This window comes from Macaca thibetana, chromosome 10, assembly GCF_024542745.1.
Source record: "Macaca thibetana thibetana isolate TM-01 chromosome 10, ASM2454274v1, whole genome shotgun sequence".
In the NCBI taxonomy this organism is placed as follows: domain Eukaryota; kingdom Metazoa; phylum Chordata; class Mammalia; order Primates; family Cercopithecidae; genus Macaca; species Macaca thibetana.
In genome coordinates, this window is record NC_065587.1 from 19,194,628 (window position 1) to 19,220,088 (window position 25,461).

Here is a 25,461-nt window from a genome sequence, read left to right on the forward strand (position 1 = left end):
ACGAGGTCAGAAGATCAAGACCATCCTGGCTAACAGGGTGAAACCCAGTATTTACTAAAAATACAAAAAATTAGCCGGGCGTCGTGGTGGGCGCCTGTAGTCCCAGTTACTGGGGAGGCGGAGCTTGCAGTGAGCCGAGATGGCGCCACTGCACTCCAGCCTGGGCGACACAGACTGTCTCAAAAAAAAAAAAAAAAAAAAAAAAAAAAAGACAAGAGTTTCACTCTTGTTGCCCAGGCTGGAATGCAATGGTACAATCTCGGCTTACTACAACCTCCGCCTCCCATGTTCAAGCGATTCTCCTGCCTCAGCCTCCTGACTAGATGGGATTACAGGCTTGCACCACCGCACCCGGCTAATTTTTGTATTTTTAGTAGAGACAGGGTTTCACCACGTTGGCCAGGCTGGTCTCCAACTCCCAACCTCAGGTGATCTGCCTGTCTTGGCCTCCCAAAGTGCTGGGGTTACAGGCGTAAGCCACGGCACCTGGTGTCTTTTCACTCTCTTGATAGTGTTCTTTGATGCACAAAAGTTTTAATTTTGACGTTTATCTTTGTTTTTGTTGTTATTGCCTGTGCTTTTAATGTCATATACAGGAAATCATTGCCAAATCCAACGTCATGAAGATTTCCCCTATATTTTCTTCTAAGAGTGTTATAGTTTTAGCTCTTCAGATTACGTCTCTGATCCATTTTGAATGAATTTTTGTATGTGGTGTTAGACTCCACTTTACTTTTTGCATGTGGATATTCAGTTTTCCCAATGCACTTCATTTTGAAATAATTTCCCTGCATTCCCTGCTGGTTTACTACTCTCAATTAGATAGTAAAACCAATTAAACCAATTTTTTTTTTTTTTTTTTTTTTTTTTGAGATGGAGTCTCACTCTGTCTCCCAGGCTGGAGTGCGATGGCACGATCTCAGCTTACTGCAACCTCCGCCTCCCAGGTTCAAGCAATTCTCGTGCCTCAGCCTCTGGAGTAGCTGGGATTACAGGCAGGCGGCACCACGCCCGGCTAATTTTTGTATTTTTAGTAGAGATGGGGTTTCACCATGTTGGCCAGGCTGGTCTTGAACTCCTGACCTCAGGTGATCTGCCTGCCTTGGCCTCCCAAAGTGCTGGGATTACAGGGTGAGCCACCGTGCCCAGCCTCTTAAAAAAAAAAAAAGAGATGGGGTCTCACTATGTTGTCCAGGCTGGTCTCAAACTCTTGGCTCAAGCTATTCTCCCACCTCAGCCTCCCGATGAGTGGGGAATACAGGCATGAGCCACTGTGCCCCGCCAAAACCAATTCTATACAATTTTTTTTTTTCTTTTCGGACTTTTGAAAACCATAATAAAGGGAGGTATCTTCCCCCAAATACCAAACCTGGTGCCTTCTAAGCTCTCTGTAGGAGCTGAGTATGCCCTAGTTGAACTTAAGCCAACTACACAGAAATAACTGCAGGCACCAGGGAGCATATTCCTCCTCCTGTCAAATGCCTGGTGAAGGCAACTGTGATTATCAGCTTAGCAGAGGAAAAAGTAACTTTGTATTCCTGCAGTTGTTGGAACCAAATTCTGCCAGATTCTAGGCAAAGGGCTTAAAAGGCAGAATGTTTAGGCCCGGCGCGTTGGCTCACGCTTGCAATCCCAGCATTTTGGGAGGCCGAGGCAGGAGGATCACGAGGTCAGGAGATTGAGACCATCCTTGCTAATACAGTGAAACCCCGTTTCTACGAAAAAATAAAAAAAAAAAAAAATTAGCCAGGTGTGGTGACGGGCGCCTGTAGTCCCAGCTACTCGGGAGGGTGAGGCAGGAGAATGGCGTGAACCTGGGAGGCGGAGCTTGCAGTGAGCTGAGATTGCACCACTGCACTCCAGCCTGGGTGACAGAGCAAGACTCCGTCTCAGGAAAAAAAAAAAAAAATAGGAAGAATGTTTAGGACATGGTTTTTGGAGTCAGAGACGTATGTTCCAATTCTGGCTTCACTATTTTATAGTCTTTGAGCATGTGCCCTTTATGTACCCTTGAAGATGTCGCTTAACCTTTCTGAGCTTCAGGTACCTCATCTTTAAAATGGGGATAATGTTTCGGTCCTAGCCACGAGTCTCTAGTCAGTGCTCAGTAAAAAGTAGCAGACACGATTGAAAACTCGTTTTCCTCTTACAATTGAAGATAGGAACCTTTTTAAGAGCAAGCACCAGGCACCGAATTTAACGACTGGTTGCATTTCTGGGTGATCCAAGACCGTTTGTCCCCGGTCTCCCTGGCAGCACAGCGGTAGGAGTTAAGAATGATGTTACACCATGCATGCAAAGTGCTCACAACACACTCTGGCACTCAGAAAACGAGAGCTGAGTCATGGATGCCCAGTTTCCCCATCTGTAAAATGAGCAAGTTCGATCACTTGAAACGACATTCTTGGACCTTGGATGACTCAGATTTTCCAGGTACATGCGGAAAAGCACGCCAGAGGGAAGGAGGAGGAGTGGTAGTGCTGCGACCAAGCCCAGGTTTAGCGAAACCGACAGCTCCACCACCCGCACTAGTTACCCCAGCTCCGGAGGTGCCAAGCGGATGGGGTGGGTAGTAGACACAGGGCGGAGCTTAGTCGGCTCCGCCCCCAGCCCGCGCTTTTCTCATTGGCCCAGTGAACTCGAGACTCGTGACGCCTTAGGCGTGCGCCCAGCGTGTGAAGGGGGCTTGGCTCGCTGAGCGGGAGGAGAGAAGATGGCGACATCCGTGGTGCACCGGTTCCTGCGATTACTGCACGGGGTCGCGCCGTGGCGGAGCAGGTATAGCAGCGCGGAGAGACTGCCTTGGGGCGTGGGGCAACCTGGACCAAGCTGGGGTCTGGAGAGAGATGTTTCTCTGTCGCGGGCTCGCTCTGAGGCGAGCTTGGGTGGAGACGGAGCTACCTTCACCTCGAGCTTAGAAGCAGGTGCGACTGCTCCTGTCTAGGGCGGTCCGGATTTAGTTAAGGTGTGGCCTAGAAAGTCTCGCTTTGCCCTTTCCAGCTAGGTGGAAGTTCACGAGGGACAAAACCAGATGAAATAGGCTTCCTGCCCGTCACTCGACTCGAGGCAGGGCTTTCAGATGTTCAGATGCCATTTTCTCATGTGTTGGTTTTTGTAGAAGGAGGGATGTCTTGTGGGAAGGGCACTAGATTGAGTGTCAGGCTACTTTCATTTCTGGATCTTAGTCTTTGAAGCTCGAGGGTTGGATTAAGTAATCTCAAAGCAGTCTGTTATGGGGCTAGAGTCTTGGTTACCCTTGTGACCCCCAGCTGTTAGGTTCTTAGAAATTGAAGAGACTTGAGGGGGTCTTCTTAGTCCAGCTGTCTCTCTTTGGAGTTAATGAGATTGGGGCTCCGAGAGAGGGAGGGATTTGCTCGAGTTCACCTAGCCAGTTTGTAGCAGAGCCAGGAATCAAGGTACCTCTCTCTCACGCGACGATCTTTCTCTCAGGCTGCCCACTGTGGGGACAGTTGTTATACAGAAAATAGAGCATTTGGACTGTCAGAAAATGGGTTAAAATGTTGGTATCTGTGACTCAGAGTCGGCTGCCTGGTGTCATTTCAAAGAGCTAAGATTTGAGAGATGCGTCATACTTGTGTGTTTCCTACAGGGTTCATTTTGTCAGCGTTGATCAGAGGATAACTTATTGTAGTTTTGGGAGGAGAAGGACACCGGATTTGGACTGAGGGGGGAACAGTAACCGTCATTGGTCTTGTTATGAAAGTGTGACATTTTCATCATTAACTGTACAGAAATGATTATCTCTTAGGAGAGGGCTCTGCATTATGGTGGTAACTGTTAGAATTTGGGCAGAAAGCTTTGTTTTCAATGTTATTAGCAGGCGCGCTGTTTATGAGTCAACCCTGAATTCATTTAAAGTGTGTCATAGGCCAGGTGCGGTGGCTCACGCCTGTGATCCCAGCACTTTGGGAGGCCAAGGTGGGTGGAGCACTTGAGATCAGGAGTTCGAGACCAGCCTGGCCAACGTGGTGAAACCCCGTCTCTACTAAAAAAATACAACAATCAGCTGGGCGTGGTGGCAGGCACCTGTAATCCCAGCTATTTGGGAGGCTGAGGCAGGAGAATTGCTTGAACCTGGGAGGCAGAGGTTGCAATGAGCCAAGATTGCGCCACCCCACTCCTGCCTGGGCGGCACAGTGAGACTTTGTCTCAAAAAAATTAAAAATAAAGTGTGTCATGAATTGGAAGGACTAAAATATGACATCTTTAAAAAGTTTTTGTTGTTGTTTATTTGTTTTGGGAATCAGAGCCTCACTCTGTTGCCCAAGAGGAAGTGCAGTGGTGTGATGATGGCTCACTGCAGCCTCCACCTCCTCAGCTCAAGCAGTTCTCCCACCTCAGCCTCCTGAGTAGCTAGGACCACAGGTGCACGCCACCACGCCCAGCTGTTTTTTTTGGTTTTTTTGAGGGGGGTAGACACAGGGTTTTACCATGTTGCCCAGGCTGGTCTCGAACTCCTGGGCTCAAGTGATCTATCCACTTTTTTTTTTTTTTTTTTTGAGATGGAGTCTCGCTGTCGCCCAGGCTGGAGTGCAGTGGTGTGATCTCGGCTCACCTCAACCTCTGCCTCCTAGGTTCAAGCGATTCTCCTGCCTCAACCTGCCAAGTAGCTGGGACTACAGCCGCGCACCACCATGCCCAGCTAAGTTTTGTATTTTTAGTGGAGATGGGGTTTCACCATGTTTCCCAGGGTGGTCTCCATCTCCTGACCTCGTGATCTGCCTGCCTCGGCCTCCCAGAGTGCTGGGTTTACAGGCGTGAGCCACCGCACCCAGCCATCCACCCACTTTCACCTACGAAAGTGCTGGCATTACAGAGGTGAGCTATCGCACCCCATCTACAATAATTTTTTTAAATGATGAGAGGAAGCTGTACCTCAGTCACCATCATTTTAAAAAGGGGGAGAAAAAAGCTATATATACACATATATATACACACATATATACGTATATATATACACACACGTATATATACGCACACATATATATACACACACATATATATATATTTTTCCGTGAGGTGGAGTCTTGCACTGTTGCCCAGGCTGAAGTGCAGTGGTGCGATCTTGGCTCACTGCAAGCTCCGCCTCCCGGGTGCACGCCATTCTCCTGCCTCAGCCTCCCGAGTAGCTGGGACTACAGGTGCCCGCCACCACGCCCAGCTAATTTTTTGTATTTTTAGTAGAGACGGGGTTTCACCATTTTAGCCAGGATGGTCTCGATCTCCTGACCTTGTGATTCATCTGCCTCGGCCTCCCAAAGAGCTGGGATTACAGGCATGAGCCACCGTGCCGGGCCAAAAAAGCTGTATTTTAGTACCAGTGTAGATAGATAAGATTAGACTTAGATGCAGAGGGTGAGAGGGATGAAGATTTGGGTACAATAAGAAGTCATAATTTTCAAAGGTATTCTGTATCAAGATAGAAATGATATTGATACACAAACCAAAAAGATAACATTTCCGTAGGTTTTTAGTAAACCAGTGTCTATTTGTGAGACATGTAAATGAAAACCTTATATTTCAGGTAAGTTTTTCAATAACTGGGTGATGTGTGACAGGTGATAGGTAACATCTTGGGTGATAATTTAGGGCCATGTTTCCCAAACTCATTTGATAAAAGAATGGGCTGAATGGGCTGGGATGCTTGTTAGAAATAGAGATTCCTGGCCGGGCACGGTGGCTCACGCCTGTAATCCCAGCACTTTGGGAGGCTGAGGCGGGCGGGTCATGAGGTCAGCAGATCGAGACTATCCTGGCTAACATGGTGAAACCCCATCTCTACTAAAAATATAAAAAATTAGCCGGGCATTTTGGCGGGCGCCTGTAGTCCCAGCTACTTGGGAAGTAGAGCTTGCAGTGAGCCGAGATCGCGCCACTGCACTCCAGCCTGGGCGACAGAGCGAGACTCCGTCTCAAAAAAAAAAAAAAAAAGGAAAAAGAAATAGAGATTCCTTGGAAGTCTCTCTGAGCCTGCTGTGACTTGGGAGGCTAGCTGATTTAAAAAAAAAAAATAAAAGCTGGGCGCGGTGGCGCATGCCTGTAATCCCGGCACTTTGGGGGGGCCAAGGTGGGTGGATCACGAGGTCAGGAGATCGAGACCAGCCTGGCCAACATGGTGAAACCCCGTCTCTACTGAAAATGCAAAAATTAGCTGGGTGTGGTGGCTTGTGTCTGTAGTCCCAACTACTCAGGAGGCTGAGGCAGGAGAATCTCTTGAACCTGGGAGACGGAAGTTGCAGTGAGCCGAGATTGCGCCACTGGACTCCAGCCTGGGCGACAGAGCGAGACTCTGTCTCAAAAAAAAAAAAAAAAAAAAGAGAAAGATTCCAGACATGCCCCCATCCTGCTGCCAATTTCAGATTCAGTAGATACAAGTTGGGGCCCTGGCAACTGTAGTTTTTACAGGTGATTCTTAGGTTCAGGCAAATATGGACAATAGTACCTAGGAAGTAGTTTTTCGTGCATGACTTCCGTTCAGAAATATTTATGACATCCTTACCACTGCAAGCCACAGTGTCAAGGGACCATGGAGAAGGGAGAAAAAAGAAGGGGAGGAGGAGAGAATGAAGAATTTAAAAACATTTGAAATAGGCCTTGTCTTCAAGGAACTTTATTATATACTTGTAATACAAGGTGGAATATGGGATAATGCCTTCAAGAGGTCTGTCAGTTCTGTTTTAGGAGAACTTTCACAGCTTTAGAAAACAAGGGAGACATAAGGACTATAGGCAAAATGTTACTACTAGCAGTGATGTTAAAAATGTCTTAGGCCTGGGCGTGGTGTCTCACGCCTGTAATCCCAGCACTTTGGGAGGCTAAGGCAGGTGGATTGCAGGAGCTCAGGAGTTCAAGACCAGCCTGGGCAACATGCCAAAACCCTATCTGTACAAAAAATACAAAAATTAGCTGGTCATGGTGGTGCATACCTGTAGTCCCAGCTACTTGGGAGGCTGAGGTAGGAGGACTGCTTGAGCCCAGGGGGTTGAGGCTGCTGTGAACCAAGATCATGCCAGTGCACTCCAGCCTGGGCAACAGAGTGAGACCCTGTCTTAAAAAAAGAAAAAGAAAAAGAAAAAAGTAGTGCAATTGGCCAGGTGTGGTGACTTATGTCTGTAATCTTAACACTTTGGGAGGCCGAGGCGGGAGAATTGCTTGAGCCCAAGAGTTCAAGACCAACGTGAGTAACATAGTGAGACCTCCTCTCTACAAAAAGTAGCTGGGTGCATGTGTGTGGTCCCAGCTACTTGGGAAGCTACGGTGGGAGGTTCACTTGTGCCCAGGAGGTCGAGGCAGCAGTGAGCTGTGATTTCACCACTGCATTCCAGCCTGGGTGACAGAGTGAGACCCTGTCTCAAAAAAAAAAAAAAAAAAAAAAAACTTATTACCAGGACACTATGGAGACAGATTAGTGAGAGTGAATGCTGGTCATAGATGATTGATATGGCCATCCCAGTGTATGTCAGCTGAATATCAACTCTTAATAGTAATAACAATGTAATTAGGTGCTAGGCCCTGGGCTCAGGTTTTGCATGATTGTCTTCTAATGAGGTGAGTTTTGTTTTTGCAGGTGGAGAAACTGAGGCTTAAGGTTAGTTAAGAAATTTCCTAAGGTCACACAGCTGCTAAGAAGTGGTAGCGCTGAGATTTGAGTTGCACAGGCAGACTGTAGTGCTTAATTGTGGGCTTTAATTCCCTACTTGCGGGATGTGATGCAGAATGCATGTAGAAGAGACATCTGTTTTAACCCATCCATTCATCTTTCTGGGCATACTCTCACTGTTGAGACTGAAGGCCAGTGAGAACACAGATAAACCCCTGTGTTCATCGAGGTATACATACAGTAAACAAATAACTGAATACATACAGAATCCATTAATTTTGGGTCATGAGAAATGCTATGAAGAAAAAGCAAGATAATTAAGAAGCTAGTGTTCAACAGAAAGACAGACTTTGCATGTTCTCACTTATTTGTGGGAGCTGTAAATTAAAACAGTTGAACTCATGGAGATAGTAGAAGGATAGTTACCAGAAGTTGGAAAGGGTAGTGGGGGGGTGGGGGGATGGGAGGAAATGGGGATGGTTAATGGGTATCAAAAAAATAAAATGGGCCAGGCACAGTGGCTTACGCCTGTAATCCCAGCACTTTGGAGGCTCAGGCGGGTGGATCACCTGAGGTTAGGAGTTCAAGACTAGCCTGGCCAACAAACCCTGTCACTACTGAAAATACAAAAAATTAGCCAGGCATGGTGGTGTGCTCCTGTAATCCCAGCTACTCAGGAGGCTGAGGTAGGAGAATTGCTTGAACCCGGGAGTCAGAGGTTGCAGTGAGCTGAGATTGCGCCATTGCACTCCAGCCTGGGCAACAGAGCAAGACTCCATCTCAAAAAAATAAAATAAAATGAGTAAGACCTAGTATTTGCTAGCACAACAGGGTTGTGATCAAGATCAGCCTGGCCAAGAGGGTGAAACCCCGTCTCTACTAAAAATACAAAAAATTAGCCAGGCATGGTGGTGGGCGCCTGTAATCCCAGCTACTCGGGAGGCTGAGGCAGAGAAATGCTTGAACCTGGGAGGCAGAGGTTGCACTGAGCCGAGATCACTGCACTCCAGCCTGGGCGACAGAGCAAAACGCCGTCTCAAAAAACAAAACAAAACACTAAAAGAGTGTAACTGGATTATTTGTAACACAGAGCTTGAAAGCTTGAGGGGATAGATATCCCATTTACCTAGTGTGATTATTCCACATTGCATGCCTGTATCAAACTAGCTCATGTAACACGTAAATATATATACCTACTACATACCCAGAAAAATTAAAAAAAAAAAAATTCAGAAGTTAGTGCTCAAGAGGGCCAAGTCTTGGGCATACAGTGCTCAGGAAAAACTGCACTGAGGAGTAACATTTGAGCAGAGAACTAAATGATGAGAGAGTGAGCCACATAGGAGAGGGGTGTACCCAGCAGAGCAAACAGCAAATGGAGGAGTGTGGAAAGGGGCACACATGTGGTGTGGACAAGGAGCGGCAAGAGGAGTGAGTGAGGAGGAAGAGAGGGAAAGTAGCTAGAGATCTGAGAGGTTGAAAAGATGTGGGATTTTGTCTTTCTGTTTTATTTATTTTTTTTCGAGACAGAGTCTTGCTCTGTCACCCAAGCTGGAGTGCAGTGCGCAATCTCGGCTCACTGCAACCTCCGTCTCCCAGGTTCAAGCAATTCTCCTGCCTCAGCCTCCTGAGTAACTAGGACTATAGGCGCCGACCACCACACCTGGCTAATTTTTGTATTTTTAGTAGAGATGGAGTTTCACCATGCTGGCCAGGCTGGTCTTGGACTCCTGACCTTGTGATCCACCCACCTTGGCCTCCCAAAGTGCTGGGAGTTCTCACAGGCATCAGCCACCATGCCCGGCCTTTATTTTTTGCTTTTTTCAGACAAAGTCTGTCTCTGTCATGCCAAGGCTGGAGTTCAGTGGTGTGATCTTGGCTCATTGCAACCTCCACATCACGGGTTCAAGCAGTTCTCTTGCCTCAGTCTCCCAAGTAGCTGGGATTACAGGCCACCACCATCACACCCGTCTAATTTTTTGTATTTTTAGTAGAGATGGGGTTTCACCATATTGGCAGGCTAATTTTTTTGTATTTTTAGTAGAGACGGGGTTTCACTTATTGCCCAGGCTGGTCTCAAACTCCCGACCTCAGGTGATCCACCTGCCTCAGCCTCCCAAAGTGCTGAGATTACAGGCGTGAGCCACCAATCCTGGCCAGTGGTAAAGTTTTCATGCCTTGCCAGTGGATTGAATTTGGATGATGAGAAAGAAAGGACTTAAAAATGAGTCCTGGGCTGGGTGCGGTGGCTCATGCCTGTAATCCCAGCACTTTGGGAGGCCGAGACGGGCGAATCATGAGTCAGGAGATCGAGACCATCCTGGCTAACACGGTGAAACCCCGTCTCTACTAAAAAATACAGAAAACTGGCCGGGCGAAGTGGCGGGCGCCTGTAGTCCCAGCTACTCGGGAGACTGAGGCAGGAGAATGGCATGAATCCGGGAGGCGGAGCTTGTAGTGAGTTGAGATCCAGCCACTGCACTCCAGCCTGGGCGACAGAGCGAGACTCCGTCTCAAAAAAAAAAAAAAAAAAAAAAAAAAAAAAAAAAGGTTGTACCTGAGGGCTGGATGAACAGTGGTACCTTGTTTTGACCTGGTATGTTAATTATAGTAATGCTGGTACTGTAACAGATAAACACTAGCATTCTCAGTGGCTTAACGCAGTAGAAGTTTATTTCTCACTTTTGTAAAGCCCTATTGGGTGCTCCTGATTGGCAGGGCAGCTGTTCTCCAAGCAATGTTCAGGGACCCAGTCTCCTGCCATCTTTTTTTTTTTTGGAGATGGAGTCTTGCTCTGTCACCCAGGGCTGGAGTGCAGTGGCATGATCTCGGCTCACTGCAGCCTCTGCCTCCCAGGTTGAAGCAATTCTCCTGCGTCAGCCTCCTGAGTAGCTGGGATTACAGGTGCACACCACCACACCCATCTAATTTTTTGTGTTTTAGTAGCTACTGGGTTTTACCATATTGCCCAGGCTGGTCTCGAACTCCTGAGCTCAGGCAATCCCCCCACCTCAGCCTCCCAAAGCACTAGGATTACAGGTGTGAGCCACCGTGCCTGGCCTTCCTGCCATCTTTAATACTTCCACAGTTGGCATGTTTGTCTGCATCAAGCTGGCTGGAGGAGGTAAGCTTGGAGGTGAATGCCTGGGAAGCCTGAATGATCCTCAGATTTCATTGGTTCACACTCAGTCTCATGGCCACACCTTGCTGCATGGGAGGCTGGGAAATGTAGTCTAACAGGTGTCCAGAAGAGGAAGTGCATTTGGTAAATATCTGGCTAGTCTCTGCTATCGATAGAGAACTCTGGGGCAGGAGCAGATTGAAGGTGAGTTAGAGAGGGTCAGGAATCCTGTTTTCTACAGACTCGGTTTAAGAGGACTCAAAGTGGGGCCACTGGGTAGCTGGCCCCTGGAGGAGCAATGAAGGAGTCATCAGTGGATGGTTCTTTAAAGCCATGGGACTGGATAAGCATCTCTGGGGAGAGTGCATAGGTAGAGAAGAGATCTGAACCCTGGGCATGGCAAGAATCCACAGTTAGGAAGCAAAGGAGAATTCACAAATAGAGACTGAGAAGAAACAGGAGGAAAAAACCACGGTCCCAAAAGCCCAGTGAAGAGTTTTTCAAGGAGAGAAAGATCAACTGTGTCATGCTGCTGAGACGTCAAGTAAGATGAGACCTCAGATGTGTGTGTGTGTTGGTGTTGGCAACAGGAGGGTTGTTGGTGACCTTGATGAGGTGGTGTGATAGGAACAAAACTTTATTGAGTGGGACTAAGAGGCTGAGAGGTGAGGAAGTGGTGACAGTGAATAGAGAGCTCTTTTTAGGCTTGGAATGAAGAAGAGCAGAAAAGTAGGGGGACCAAAGAATGATAACATGGTAGACAGTGTTTGTGTAGGACTGAAGAAATGACAGCATTCATCTGAAAATCGGGAAGATCCCATAATAAAATTCTCCTGCCTCAGCCTCCTGAGTATCTGGTACTACAGCGTGTGTGCCACCACACCTGGCTAATTTTTGTATTTTTAGTAGAAATGGGGTTTCACCACGTTGACCAGGCTGGTCTTGAACTCCTGACCTCAAGTAATCCACCCGCCTTGGCCTTCCAAAGTGCTGGGATTACAGGCATGAGCCACCATGCCTGGCTAGCTGTTTTTAAGTCAAGGAAATTTTATGTGCAAAAAGGAAAGTACCTAAATCTGACGTACCAAACTGATATAATGAATTTCCCAATATTTGTTCCAGCAACTGGGGCTACAGCAGTGGACAAAAAGCTGAGCTCTTTGTTCTTGGGCAGGGTTCCTGAGGGGGAAGGTGGATATGCAAAACAAACCACCTGAGTGCCCTGTGTCCAGTTACGGTGGATATATAAATGATCATCTTCCATTCCTATTTCCTCCTGTCAGACAAAGCCTTGTTAATCAGTCTGCAAACATTCTTTCAGTTAGGGGTTTTTCAGTATTCTGGAAAACACAATGTGGCAGTGTACAGAACACAACAATTCATGCTTTAGTCAGTTTTTGCACTCCCTGTTAAAATTCTGTTTAGAAAGCAGGATTTTAGGCTTTTTGCTGTGGTAGTGGGAGTATCCAGTCTAAGAAATGAACATTGTTCAGAACTGAAAGAACTTTCATATACTGAAATACACCCTTCATTGTGTTAATAGCTGTGTATCTGGCTGGCCTTGGGGGTGGCGCTCGTCATGGTAAGATGCTTTTTCTCCGTACAAACCTTGTTTGCCTATAGGAGGATCGGATTCATCATGTTAGCTATAATAGCGCTATGCTGCAAGGGTGTGGTTTTTGATTTTTTTAAGGCAGGGTCCTACTCTGTCACCCAGGCTTGACTACAGTGGCGTGATTTCGGCTCACTGTAACCTCTGCCTCCTGGGTTCAGGCGATCCTCCCACTTCAGCTTTTTGGTTCGGTAGGACTACAGGCACACACCATCATGCCCGGCTAATTTTTGTATTTTTTGTACAGATGGGGTTTCACCAGGCTGGTCTTGAACTCCTGGGCTCAAGCAATCCTCCCGCCTCAGCCTCCCACAGTGCCAGGATTATAGTTGTGAACTGCAATGCCCAGCCTGGCAAGGTGGGTGTTTGTTTTGTTTTTTGAGACAGAGTCTCGCTCTGTTGCCTAGACTGGAGTGCAGTGGCATGATCTCAGCTCACTGCAACCTCCACTTCCCAGGTTCAAGTGATTCTCTTGCCTCAGCTTCCCGAGTAGCTGGTACTACAGTGTGTGTGCCACCATGCCCGGCTAAGTTTTGTATTTTTAGTAGAGACAGGGTTTCACCATGTTGGCCAGGCTGGTCTCGAACTCCTGACCTCAAGTGATCCACCCACCTCGGCCTCCCAAAATGCTGGGATTACAGGCGTGAGCCATCGTGCTCAGCCAGGTGTTTGTAAGGCAAGGAAATTTTATGCCAAAAAAGGAAAATACCTAAATCTGATAACCTTTGTAGGATATCTATATAAGACATAACTTGGGCTAAGTGCTGTGGCTCACGCCTGTAATCCCAGCACTTTGGAGGGCCGAGGCAGGTGGATCACTTGAGGTCAGGAGTTTGAGGCCAGCCTGGCCAACGTGGTGAAACCGTGTCTCTACTAAAAATACAAAAATTAGTCAGGTGTGGTGGCGTGTGCCTGTAATTCCAGGTACTCAGGAGGCTGAGGCATGAGAATCGCTTGAACCCGGGAGGTGGAGGTTGCAGTGAGCCAAGATCCGCTCCAGCCTGCGTAACAGAGTGAGACTCTGTCACACACACACACACACAAAAGACATAACTAAATATCCATGGAAGTAAATGTTATAGTATGAAAGTAATAAATGCAATTCTATTTTTCACAAAAATACTAATTTAGACATTTATAATAGAGTGAATTATTCTATCATAAAGGGTTCCAAGGAAAAAAATGTTTATTGACTTGGATACAGTTTTTTTACTTTAGATTTCAGGTCAGTATTTGGGGAAACTGAAGTGATATCTAAACTGAAAGTGAGATATTTCCTCTTTGATTAAGGGAAACTCAACCAAAAACTCATTAATGCTTTGCTTGCCGGCATAGTCATTTATTGCCACTGGGAATATGTCTGATTTCTCCAGGCAAAGATGAAACAAAGAAGAGAAACTAACTGAACCAGAAAACCAGAATAGTATTTTCTTTTTTTTTTTTTTTTTTGAGATGCAGTTTTGCTCTTGTTGCCCCGGCTGGAGTGCGATGGCACGATCTCAGCTCATCTCAACCTCCGTCTCCCAGGTTCAAGTGATTCTCCTGCCTCAGCCTCCCAAGTAGCTGGAATTACAGGCATGTGCCACAATACCCAGCTAATTTTGTATTTTTAGTAGAGGTGGGGTTTCTCCATGTTGGTCAGGCTGGTCTCAAACTCCCAACCTCAGGTGATCTGCCCACCTCAGCCTTCCAAAAAAAACCCAAAAAATCTTTTTATTGGGAAATAGTTTCAGGCTTACAGAAAGTTATAAAAATAGTACATAGAATTCCCAAATACCTTTTACCCAGATTCCTCAAATGTCAGCCCTATTTGCTTTCTCATTTTCCATCTCTATATGTGTATGTGTGTGATACATATACATTTTTTTCGTGAGACACTTGAGAGCAATTTGCCAACTTGATGACGTTTTGCTTTTAAGTCCTTTTCTAGGCTGGGTGCGGTGGCTTATACTTGTAATCCCAGCACTTTGGGAGGCCGGGCGGGTGGATCATATGAGATCAGGAGTTCGAGACCAGCCTGGCCAACATGGTGAAAACTCATCTCTACTAAAAATACGAAAATTAGCCGGGCGTGGTGGCACATGCCTGTAGTACCAGCTACTAGGGAGGCTGAGGCAGGAGAATCTCTTGAGCCTGGGAGGCGGAGGTTGAAGTGAGCTGAGATTGTGCCACTGCACTCCAGCCTGGGTGACAGATCAAGACTCCATCTCAAGAATGAATGAATGAATAAATAAATATTTCAGTCCTTTCCCTATAGGACATTTTCTTACCTACAGTACAGTTGTCAAAACCAAGACATTTACATTGATACAATATTGTTATTGAGTATTTAAATTTTGCCGATTAATCCACTAATTTTAATTTTAAGAATAATATTTAATGGTTCATTTTGCTTGGTTATAGCCTCCATCACCGTGAGATCACTGCCCTGAGCCAATCTCTACAGCCCTTGTGGAAGCTGCCTTTTAGAGCCTTTCGCACAGGTAAGGAGCAATTAGAGATGGTGGTGGCCCTCTCTGTGCCTCAGTTTCGTCGTCTGTAAATTGGGATCAACATAGGGTTGTTGTTACAGTTAAATGAATTAGTGTGCGGAAAGTACCTGGCACGCAGTTAATCACTGAAGCATTAGCTTTGCTTTGCTTTTTTTTTTTTGAGACAGAGTCTTGCTCTGTCACCCAGGCTGGAATGCAATGGTGCAATCTCAGCTTACTAAACCTCCACCTCGTAGGTTTAAGTAATTCTCCTTCCCCACGTAGCTGGGACACAGACGTGCACCACCACGCCTGGCTAATTTTTATTATTAATTGTTGTTACTGTTTTTATATTTCAAAGACTGCATGCATACCGGCTAATTTTTGTATTTTTAGTAGAGATGGGGTTTTGCGATGGTGCCCAGGCTGGTCTCAAACTCCTGGCCTCAAGTGATCTGCCCACCTTGGCCTCCCAAAACGTTGGCATTACAGGCATGAGCCACCATGCCCGGCCTCATTATGTTTTTTTGATTATAGCCATTCCGATGGGTGTCAGGGGGTCTCATTGTGGTTTTGATTTGCATTTCCCTGATTACTAATAATGCTGTATTAGTTTGCTAGGGCTATGGTAACAAAGTAACACAAACTGAGTTGCTTGAACAGCAGACATTTGTCTTATTATTCGAGGGGCTAAATGTCTGAGATCAAGGTGTCAAGGGTGCTTCCTTTGGAGGCTGTGAGGGAGAATCTGTTCCATGCCTCTTGCCTAGCTTCCAATGGTTTGCTGGCAATCTCTGGCATTCCTTACATATAGAAGCATCACTCTAGTCTCCTCCTTCAGTTTCACATGGTATTCTCCCTGTGTGTATGTCTGTTTCTAGATTTTCCCTTTTTATAGGGATACCCATCATATTGGATTTGGACCCACCTTGGCCACCTTATTTTATTTTATTTTATTTTATTTTATTTATTTATTGAGAGGGAGTCTTGCTCTGTCATCCAGGCTGGAGTGCAGTGGCATGATCTCGGCTCACTGCAAGCTCTGCCTCCCAGGTTCACGTCATTCTCCTGCCTCAGCCTCCCAAGTAGCTGGGAGTACAGGCGACCGCCACCACGCCTGGCTAATTTGTTGTATTTTTAGTGGAGACGGGATTTCACCGTGTTAGCCAGGATGGTCGCGATCTCCTGACCTTGTGATCCTCCCGCCTTGGCCTCCCAGAGTGCTGGGATTACATGCGTGAGCCACTGCGCCCAGCCTGCAACCTCATTTTAATTTGATAACCTCTGTAAAGACCTTCTCTCCAACCAACTAAGGGCACCGTCTAAGGTACTCAGGGTTAGAACTTCAACATAAGAGTTTTGGGGGAGTTTTCAGCAATTTAACGCATAACACATATTTAACCTGTCTTTTTTTTTTTTTTTTTTTTTTTTTTTTTTGAGACGGAGTCTCGCTCTGTCACCCAGGCTGGAGTGCAGTGGCCAGATCTCAGCTCACTGCAAGCTCCGCCTCCCGGGTTCATGCCATTCTCCTGCCTCAGCCTCCCAAGTAGCTGGGACTACAGGCGTCCGCCACATCACCCGGCTAGTTTTTTGTATTTTTTAGTAGAGACGGGGTTTCACCATGTTAGCCAGGATGGTCTCGATCTCCTGACCTTGTGATCCACCCGTCTCGGCCTCCCAAAGTGCTGGGATTACAGGCTTGAGCCACCGCGCCCGGCCTTAACCTGTCTTTTCTTGTGCTTATTGGCCAATGTATGTTTTCTTTGGACAAAGGTGTATTCAAATCCTTTGCACATTTCAATTGATTGATTGAGAGAGTCTCACTCTGTTGCCCAGGCTGGAGTGCAGTGGCGTGATCATAGCTCACTGTAACCTTGAACTCCTGGGTTCAAGCAATCCTCCCACCTCAGCCTCCCTAGTAGCTGGGACTGTAGGTGCAAGCCGCTGTGCCTGGCTATTTGTCTTTTTTATTGTTGACCTGTAAGAATTTATGAGATTTTGCATTTGAGAGAGAATACCAGTGCCTGCTCAAAATTGGGCCTGTGTTATAAAAGCAAGATCAAAGAGTCCTGGGTGAGAAATGGTGTTTGGCTTCAAGTTCTGGACCTGTTGGTGACCACCTGGGCAACCTTGATTAATTTCTTGACCTCTTTGTGATTCAGTGTTTTCATCTTATTAATACATTTTGTGACTGCGGTGGCAGTTGAGGCCGTTGTAATTCTATAGGAAAGATGCCTGTCCTGTACTGACTGACAGAATTTGGAGACAGGAGGGTCTGAGTAGTGACCCAAGGTTTCACCTGCCTGCTAGATACCTTGAGGATCCAGTCACCTCTACTGAGGGCTTCTGAGGTGCACTGACTTTTCCTGACCCTCCCATTGGTGCTGGGTTTGCATGACTCTTCCCTATTCCTGTCTCCGAGGCTCAAAATTGTCCTGTTTTTTATTACAGATGCCAGAAAAGTCCACACTGCTCCTGCCCGAACCACGTTCCTGCTGCGTCCCCTGCCCATTCTGTTGGCGACAGGTGGCGGGTATGTAGGGTACCGGCAGTATGAGAAGTACAGGGAGCGAGAGCTGGAAAAGCTGGGATTGGAGATTCCACCCAAACTTGCTGGTCACTGGGAGGTAGGAATGAGGCGGAACTGCCTTGGGTTCTTGTCCAGCAAACTGTCTGTCACTTTTCCAGTTGTTCCAAAGTTGAAATGTTTGAACAAGTCAAACATGCTTTCTTGGAGCTCACGTCTCCGGTCGGTTTTGGCCAGATACAGGACTTATAACTTCGGTGTCATGTCAAGCTTGTCTTATGTCCCCAGACCTAACCCTGGTCTCCCCAAGGGTTCTAAGTAGAAATTTCATGCTGTTGAAGTCTCAGAGCGTACATCTTGAATTGGTGCTGACATCCTGGCTGTTCTGCTATTCTTTCCTTGTTAGTTGGAAGAGGGCTGAAACTATTGAGCTTTTGTGATGTGGATTAGTTCTCACCAGGAACCAGACAGAAATAATCAAATTCCTTTGTCATTATTGCTCAGAATGCTTCCTTCCATCATAGTCACACGATAGGGGCAGCCTGCATTGTTGTTGAATGCACAATACATAACGAAACATCTTGTTCCTCTGTGCTTCCTGTGTCCCAGGACGATTCCTGACTCACAGGAGACATTCAGTAAATTGTGAAATTGAATATAAAGGTGTAAGTTTAAAAATTGCCTTTTTTTATAGCCATAATTTAACAAATAAAAAATCTGAAATATCAAAGGACCAGTAATAGGCCTCAATACCCTGGGCAAAAGAAGGGGTGACAGTTGAGGCTTTGTAATATCTGGAATGCAATGGTGATCCACTCCATTTTGCTAATCCAGATAAGCTGAGTTCATTCTAATAGGACATACGGTGACCACAGCATTAGGATGCTGAAGGCAAGTCTCAACCATGCTCTGCAGTAGCTATGTGAAATGGGACATGTCACTTTCTGTCTGGTCTAGTGTCTTTAACAGTAAAACAGCAGGTTGGGTTGGAACATGACTCTGAGAATTCCATCCAACTCTAACACAATTTAGGAGTATTTGCTGCCATTGGCATTACATGCTACATTATAGATTTCCTTCCAAAATCCTTTTTTGGACTTTGATTTTGACCATTTTCTTCCAATAGAATCTAGTATATGGACTTCACTTGATTTCTAACAATCCTGTAAAACCGTGACTTAGTCAACTGACCATACAGATCCAGCTGTGGGAGTTACCCTAAGAGATATGTCTGCCCTTGCCCCCTATGTCCATGTGCCTACCCTTTGGCCTGTTCATATGCCTTGGGCTTTGTAATAACCTACCTTAAACAAACAAAAAAGTTTTCTGGTACTATATCACAAATTCCATTTGGTAAAGGATAATTATGAAGTAGGGGAGTCACACTTTCAAAGTATGCTGCACTCTGTTCCCTATGGCATTGCTGGTTTCCCCTGTAAACATCATTCTCCATTAGATTAGTAGGTTAGTAAAGTACTTGTAAAGTGTAGGTAGCACATGACTGTGACTGCATGACCCCCCTCAAGTGTTAAACCCACGCTGACATCTTTCCGACCTTGGGAATTTGTGAGGCTGACTCACCCTATAGTGAACTTGCATACTTTCAAGAAATTCCCACATACTTCAAAGGTTTCCCAAGAGAATAAAAATTTGGAAGAAGGCCGGGCGTGGTGGCTCAAGCCTGTAATCCCAGCACTTTGGGAGGCCGAGACGGGCGGATCACGAGGTCAGGAGATCAAGACCATCCTGGCTAACCCGGTGAAACCCCGCCTCTACTAAAAAAATACAAAAAAAAAACTAGCCAGGCGAGGTGGCTGGCGCCTGTAGTCCCAGCTATTCGGGAGGCTGAGGCAGGAGAATGGCGTAAACCTGGGAGGCGGAGCTTGCAGTGAGCTGAGATCCGGCCACTGCACTCCAGCCTGGGCGATAGAGCGAGACTCCATCTCAAAAAAAAAAAAAAAAAAATTGGAAGAAACCTGCCACTTTCAAAATCGTAGAAGACCAGTGCCAGTAGTTTTTTAGTATCTGCTGTTTATGTAATTGGGGTTATTGCCATACATAGTTTCAGACCAGAAGATGATTCTAAAGAGGACAGGGGTGATTAACTCATAAGTCCCAGGGCCTGGAAAGTGACAGGACACTGGAGTGGAGTGGCTTAATGCAGTGTGAGGTCTCAAAGCACCTGTTGGTAAATAACTGGGCTTAAGTTAGATACTCTTCCAGATTGAATACAATGGTCACAGAACTCCTCCTGGATGTTCTTTTTCTTTGGTTGTAGTTATGAGGTCTTGCACTGTTGCCCAGGCTGGTCTCAAACTCCTAGGCTCAAGCGACCCTCCTGCCTCAGCCTCCCGAAGTGCTGGGATTACAGGTGTGAGCCACTGCACTGGCCACTCCTGGATTTCCAAGTGGGACTCCAACACTTCATTTTTTAAAGGGGAAGTGGTCTGGACTTGGAGTTGACATTGGAGTTTGAGTATCCCTTATCCGAAATGCTTGGGACTGAAAGTGTTTTGGATTTTTTTTTTCAATGTTTGTAGATATAGATTGAGATAACTTGGGGATGTGACCCAAGTCTGAACACAAAATTTATTTTATTTTATTTTAGTTACTTATTTATTTTTTTGAGATGGAGTCTCGCTCTGTTGCCCAGGCTGGAATGCAGTGGCGCGATCTCGGCTCACTGCAACCTCCACCTCCCTGGTTCAAGCGATTCTCCCACCTCAGCCTCGCTAGTAGATGGGATTACAGGCACCTGCCATCATGCCCGGCTAATTTTTATATTTTTGTAGAGACAGGGTTTCACCATGTTGACCAGGCTGGTCTCGAACTCCTCACCTCAGGTGATCTGCCCACCTCAGCCTCCCAAAGTGTGTGGATTACAGGTGTGAGCCACTGCGCCAGGCCAGTTTATTTATTTGAGGCAGAGTCTTGCTCTGTCACCTAGGGCTGGAGTACAGTGGCACGATCATGGCTCACTGCATCCCTGACCTCCTAGGCTCAAGCCATCCCCCCACCTCAGCCTTCCTGAGTAGCTGGGAATATAAGCCTGTGCCACCATGCCTGGCTAATTTGTTTGAATTTTTGTGGAGACAGGGGTCTCATTTATGTTTTAGATATACTTTCTACACATAGCCTGAGAGTAACTTTATACAACACTTTTTTTGTGCATGAAACAAAGTTTTTTGTTTTGTTTTGTTTTTTTGAGACAGAGTCTCACTCTCACCCAGGCTGGAGTGCGGTGGCATGATCTCGGCTCACTGCATCCTCCACCCCTGGGTTCAAGCAATTCTCCTGCCTCAGCCTCCTGAGTAGCTGGGATTACAGGTGCCTGCTACTGTGCCCAGCTAATTTTTGTATTTTTAGTAGAGACAGGGTTTCACCCTCTTGGCCAGGCTGGTCTTGAACTCATGACCTCGTGATCCACCCGCCTTGGTCTCCCAAAGTGTTAGGATTACAGGCATGAGCCACCATGCCTGGCCAAAACAAAGTTTTGACTGTGACCTGTCACATGACATCAGATGTGGAATTTTTCACTTGTTGGTGTCATGTTGGCACTCAAAAAGTCTCTGATTTTAGAGCATTTTGGATGTTCAGATTAGGGATACTCAACTGTATAAGTTTTCAGGAATGGCAGCAGGTTGAGAAGGAGAGTCTTGAATGGCTGTCTGGGGCCAGGTCCTAATCCCATCTCTGGTTTCACCTAATCACTGTCATCACAAATGAAAAATGTGAGATCTTTCAAATGTAACTGATACCAGAATTGTCAGGGAGCTTTAAAAATTATGAATTTGATGCCAGGCGCAGTGACTCACACCTGTAATCTCAGCACTTTGGGAAGCCGAGGCAGGCGGATCACGAGGTCAGGAGATTGAGACCATCCTGGCTAACAAGGTGAAACCCCGTCTCTACTAAAAATACAAAAATTAGCCGGGCTGGTGCCGGGTGCCTGTAGCCCCAGCTACTGGGGAGGCTGAGGCAGGAGAATGGTGTGAACCCGCGAGGTGGAGTTGCAGTGAGCCAAGATCACGCCGCTGCACTCTAGCCTGGGTGACAGAGCGAGACTCCGTTTCAAAAAAAAAAAAAGAATTACGAATTTGAATTCATTAACTCCTGGAAATCTAGAAAGTTTGGGCTAGGCTCAAGATCTGTATTTCAGGAGCTCTGTAGGTGATTCTGATGATAAGCCAGCTTGAAGAACCAAAGGCAGATGAGCCCTACCTAATGTTCCCTTCGGGGCTACAGTTTTTTTGTTTGTTTGTGTTTTTTGAGACAGAGACTCGCCCTGTCACCCAGGCTGGAGTGCAGCAGAGCAATCTCGGCTCACTGCAACCTCCACCTCTTGGGTTCAAGCGATTCTCCTGCCTCAACCTCCCCAATAGCTGGGATTACAGGCGCCCACCACCAGGCCTGGCTAATTTTTTGCATCTTTAATAGAGATGAGGTTTCACCGTGTTGGCCAGGCTGGTCTCAAACTCCTGACCTCAAGTGATCTGCCCACCTCGGCCTCCCAAAGTGCTGGGATTACAGGCGTCAGCCACTGTGCCCAGCCAGTTTTAGTTTTTTTTTCTTTTTCCAGAGACAGGGTCTTACTGTGCTGCTCAGGCTGGAGAGTAGTGGTGTGATGATATCTTGCTACAGCCTTGAACTCCTGGGTTCACATGTTTCTTTCACCTTAGCCTTCCCAGTAGTGGATATAGGTGTGTGCCACTTCGCCAGGGTAGTTTTAATTTAAGTCTTTTATCCATTTTTGAATTAATTTTTATTTACAGTATAAGAGAAGAATCCAATGTCCTTCTTTTGCATGTGGGCATCCAGTTTTCCCAGCATCGTTTGTTAAAAAGACTATCCTTTCCCTATTGAATGGTCTTGATATGCTTGTGGAAATCAGTCTTATTCCCTGTTAAATGACAGAGATGATACAGTAAACACTATGACAGAATGTTGGAAAACAGAGGACATCATGATTCCCATGCCTTCTCGCCATGTGACTGTGATTGCTTCATCATGAGCTTTATTTTTTATGCATTCACTTCTTGTCTTTGTCTCTAATTTTTTTTTTTTTTTGAGACGGAATTTCACTCTTGTTGCCCAGGATAGAGTTGCAGTGGTGCCATCTCGGCTCGCCGCAACTTCTGCCTCCTGGGTTCAAGCAATTCTCCTGCCTCGGCCTCCCGAGTAGCTGGGATTACAGGCGTGTGCCACCACACCCGGCTAATGTAGTATTTTTAGTAGAGATGGGAATTCTCCATATTGGTCAGGCTGGTCTCTAACTCCCAGCCTCAGGTGATCTGCCCGCCTCAGCTTCCCAAAGTGCTGGAATTACAAGTGTGAGCCACTGCACCCGGCTTTTTTTTTTTTTTTTTTTTTTTTTTTGGAGACTGCGTCTCACTCTGTCTCCCAGGCCAGACTGCATGATCTCGGCTCACTGCAACCTCTGCCTCCCAGGTTCAAGTGATTCCCCTGCCTCAGCCTCCCAAGTAGCTGGGACTACAGGTGCACACCACCACGCCCAGCTAATTTTTGTATTTTTAGTAGAGATGGGGTTCCACCGTGTTGGCCAGGATGGTCTCAATCTCCTGACTTTGTGACCCACCCATCTTGGGCCCCCAAAGTGCTAGGATTACACGCGTGAGCTCCCATGCCTGTCCTTTTTTCTCTATTTTTAAATGGATTCAGCTGTTTTTTTTTTTTCTTTTTTGAGACAGGTTCTTGCTGTGTTGCCCAGGCTGGAGTGCAGTGGTGCAGTCACAGCTCACTGTAGCCTTAACCTTCCGGGTTTAAGCATTCCTCCCACCTCAGCCTCCCAAGTAGCTGGGACCACAGGCATGCACCTCCACCACACTCAGCTAATTTTTTATTTTTTGTAGAGATGGGATCTCACTATGTTGCCTAGGCTGGTCTCAAGCTATCCTCCCACTTTGGCCTCCCAAAGTGCTGGGATTCCAGGTGTGAGCCACCCTGGAGCCACACTCTTGGCTCTTCCTCAGTGGTGACAGGCGCCCAGGTCCCGAAGTCTCTGGTTGCCACTGAGGCTTTACCACATCAGTTGATTCTGGTATACTGGTGGTCTTTGCCACCATGAATAATGTTGCAGAGCACACCTTTGCACATAAGGCCTTTTCCTCATGATGAATGCGTAGGTGTAGGATTGCTGCCTGAAAGGGTATGGATACCTTTATGATTTGTGGCATGCATTTGACTTCTAAAACAATCAGAGTATTTCCCCCTTATCCAAGGTTTCATGTTCCTGCAGTGTGAAAATATTAAATGTAAAATTCCAGAAATAATTCCTACTTTTTTTTTTTTTTTTTTTTTTTGAGACAGCGTCTCACTCTGTCGTCCAGGCTGGAGTGCAGTGGCGCGATCTCGGCTCACTGCAACCTCCACCTCCCGGGTTCAAGCAATTCTCCTGCCTCAGCCTCCCCAGTGGCTGGGATTACAGGCTTGTGGCACCACGCCTGGCTACTTTTTTTTTTTGTATTTTTAGTTGAGATGGGGTTTCACCATGTTGGCCAGGCTGTTCTTGAACTCTTGACCTCAGGTGATCCGCCCACCTCAGCCTCCCAAAGCTGGGATAACAGGCGTGAGCCACCATGCCCGGCCTCAATTCCTAAGTTTTAAATGTCTCCCTGTTCTGAGTAGCATAATGAACTCTCACTCTCTCCCACCTAGGATATGAATCCTCCCTCTGTCCATTGTGACCTCAGTGTCTATGCGCCTGCCCATAAGTCACTTAGTAGCCATCTCAGTTATCAGATCAGCTGTTGTGGTATTCCGGTGCTTGTGTTCAGGTCACCCTTATTTGGCTTGATGCTGGCCCCAAAGTGCATAATAGTGACTCTGGCAATTTGGATTGCCGAAGAGAAAGCGGTAAAGTGCTTTCTTTAAGTGAAAAGGTGAAAGTTCTGGACTTCAAAAGGAAAGAAAAAAAATCATATGCTGATTTTGATAAGATCTATGGTAAGACTGAGTCTTTTATCCATTAATTGAGCATGATGTCGAGGCGGGTGGATCACCTGAGGTCAGGAGTTCAAGACCAGACTGACCAACATGGTGGAACCCCTTTTCTAGTAACTACAAAAAATTAGTCAGGGCCGGGCGCGGTGGCTCAAGCCTGTAATCCCAGCACTTTGGGAGGCCGAGACGGGCGGATCACGAGGTCAGGAGATCGAGACCATCCTGGCTAACACAGTGAAACCCCGTCTCTACTAAAAAATACAAAAAACTAGCCGGGCGAGGTGGCGGGCGCCTGTAGTCCCAGCTACTTGGGAGGCTGAGGCAGGAGAATGGCGTAGACCCGGGAGGCGGAGCTTGCAGTGAGCTGAGATCCGGCCACTGCACTCCAGCCTGGGCTACAGAGTGAGACTCTGTCTCCAAAAAAAAAAAAAAAAAAAAAAAAAAAAAAAAAAAATTAGTCAGGAGTGGTGACACATGCCTGTAATCCCAGCTACTCGGGAGGCCGAGGCAGGAGAATCGTTTGAACCCGGCAGGCAGAGGTTGCAGTGAGCCGAGATTGCGCCACTGCACTCCAGCCTGGGCGACAGAGTGAGATTGTGCCATTGCACTCCAGCCTGGGCAGCAAGAGTGAAAGTCCGTCTCAAAAGAATAAAAAAAAAAAAAAGGTCGGGCTTGGTGGCTCACACCTGTAATCCCAGCACTTTGGGAGGCCGAGGCGGGTGGATCACCTGAGGTAAGGAGTTCAAGACCAGCCTGGCCCACATGGTGAAACCCCGTCTCTACTAAAAATGCAAAAATTAGCCGGGCATGGTGGCAGGCACCTGTAATCCCAGCTACTCGGGAGGCTGAGGTGGGAGAATTGCTTGAACCTGGGGGGCAGAGGTTGCAGTGAGCCAAGATCACGCCATTGCACTCCAGCCTGGGAGACAGAGTGAGACTCCGTCTCAAAAGAAAAACAAAAAAAACACCAAACTGAAACAAAAAGGATGTTTTTATGTTAAGTTTTTATTCCACAGAATGATGTTGCTAGAAAGGGTAGCTTGAGGCCCGGAGTGGTGGCTCATGCCTGTAATCCCAGCACTTTGGGAGGCTGAGGTGGGCGGATCACTTGAGCTCACCAGTTTGAGACCAGCCCGGGCAACGTGGTGA

The 25,461-nt window shown here is 46.8% G+C and overlaps 1 protein-coding gene across 4 annotated transcripts in view; it reads left to right on the top strand.

Moving 5' to 3' along the window:
* The first annotated feature begins 2,321 nt into the window (after positions 1–2,321).
* PISD (phosphatidylserine decarboxylase) overlaps positions 2,322–25,461 on the top strand; it is a 44,555-nt gene continuing 21,415 nt past the window's right edge. The window contains exons 1-4 of one of the 4 annotated variants that reach the window (XM_050806745.1): positions 2,322–2,433; positions 2,635–2,778; positions 14,758–14,837; positions 17,277–17,452. In XM_050806745.1, coding sequence (XP_050662702.1) covers positions 2,714–2,778; positions 14,758–14,837; positions 17,277–17,452 — 321 coding nt within the window. In that variant the 5' untranslated portion in view covers positions 2,322–2,433; positions 2,635–2,713. Of the gene's footprint in view, positions 2,434–2,634; positions 2,779–14,757; positions 14,838–17,276; positions 17,453–22,849; positions 24,316–25,461 lie in introns of those variants that run through there. The other 3 variants (XM_050806740.1, XM_050806743.1, XM_050806749.1) reach the window with 3 other exon arrangements.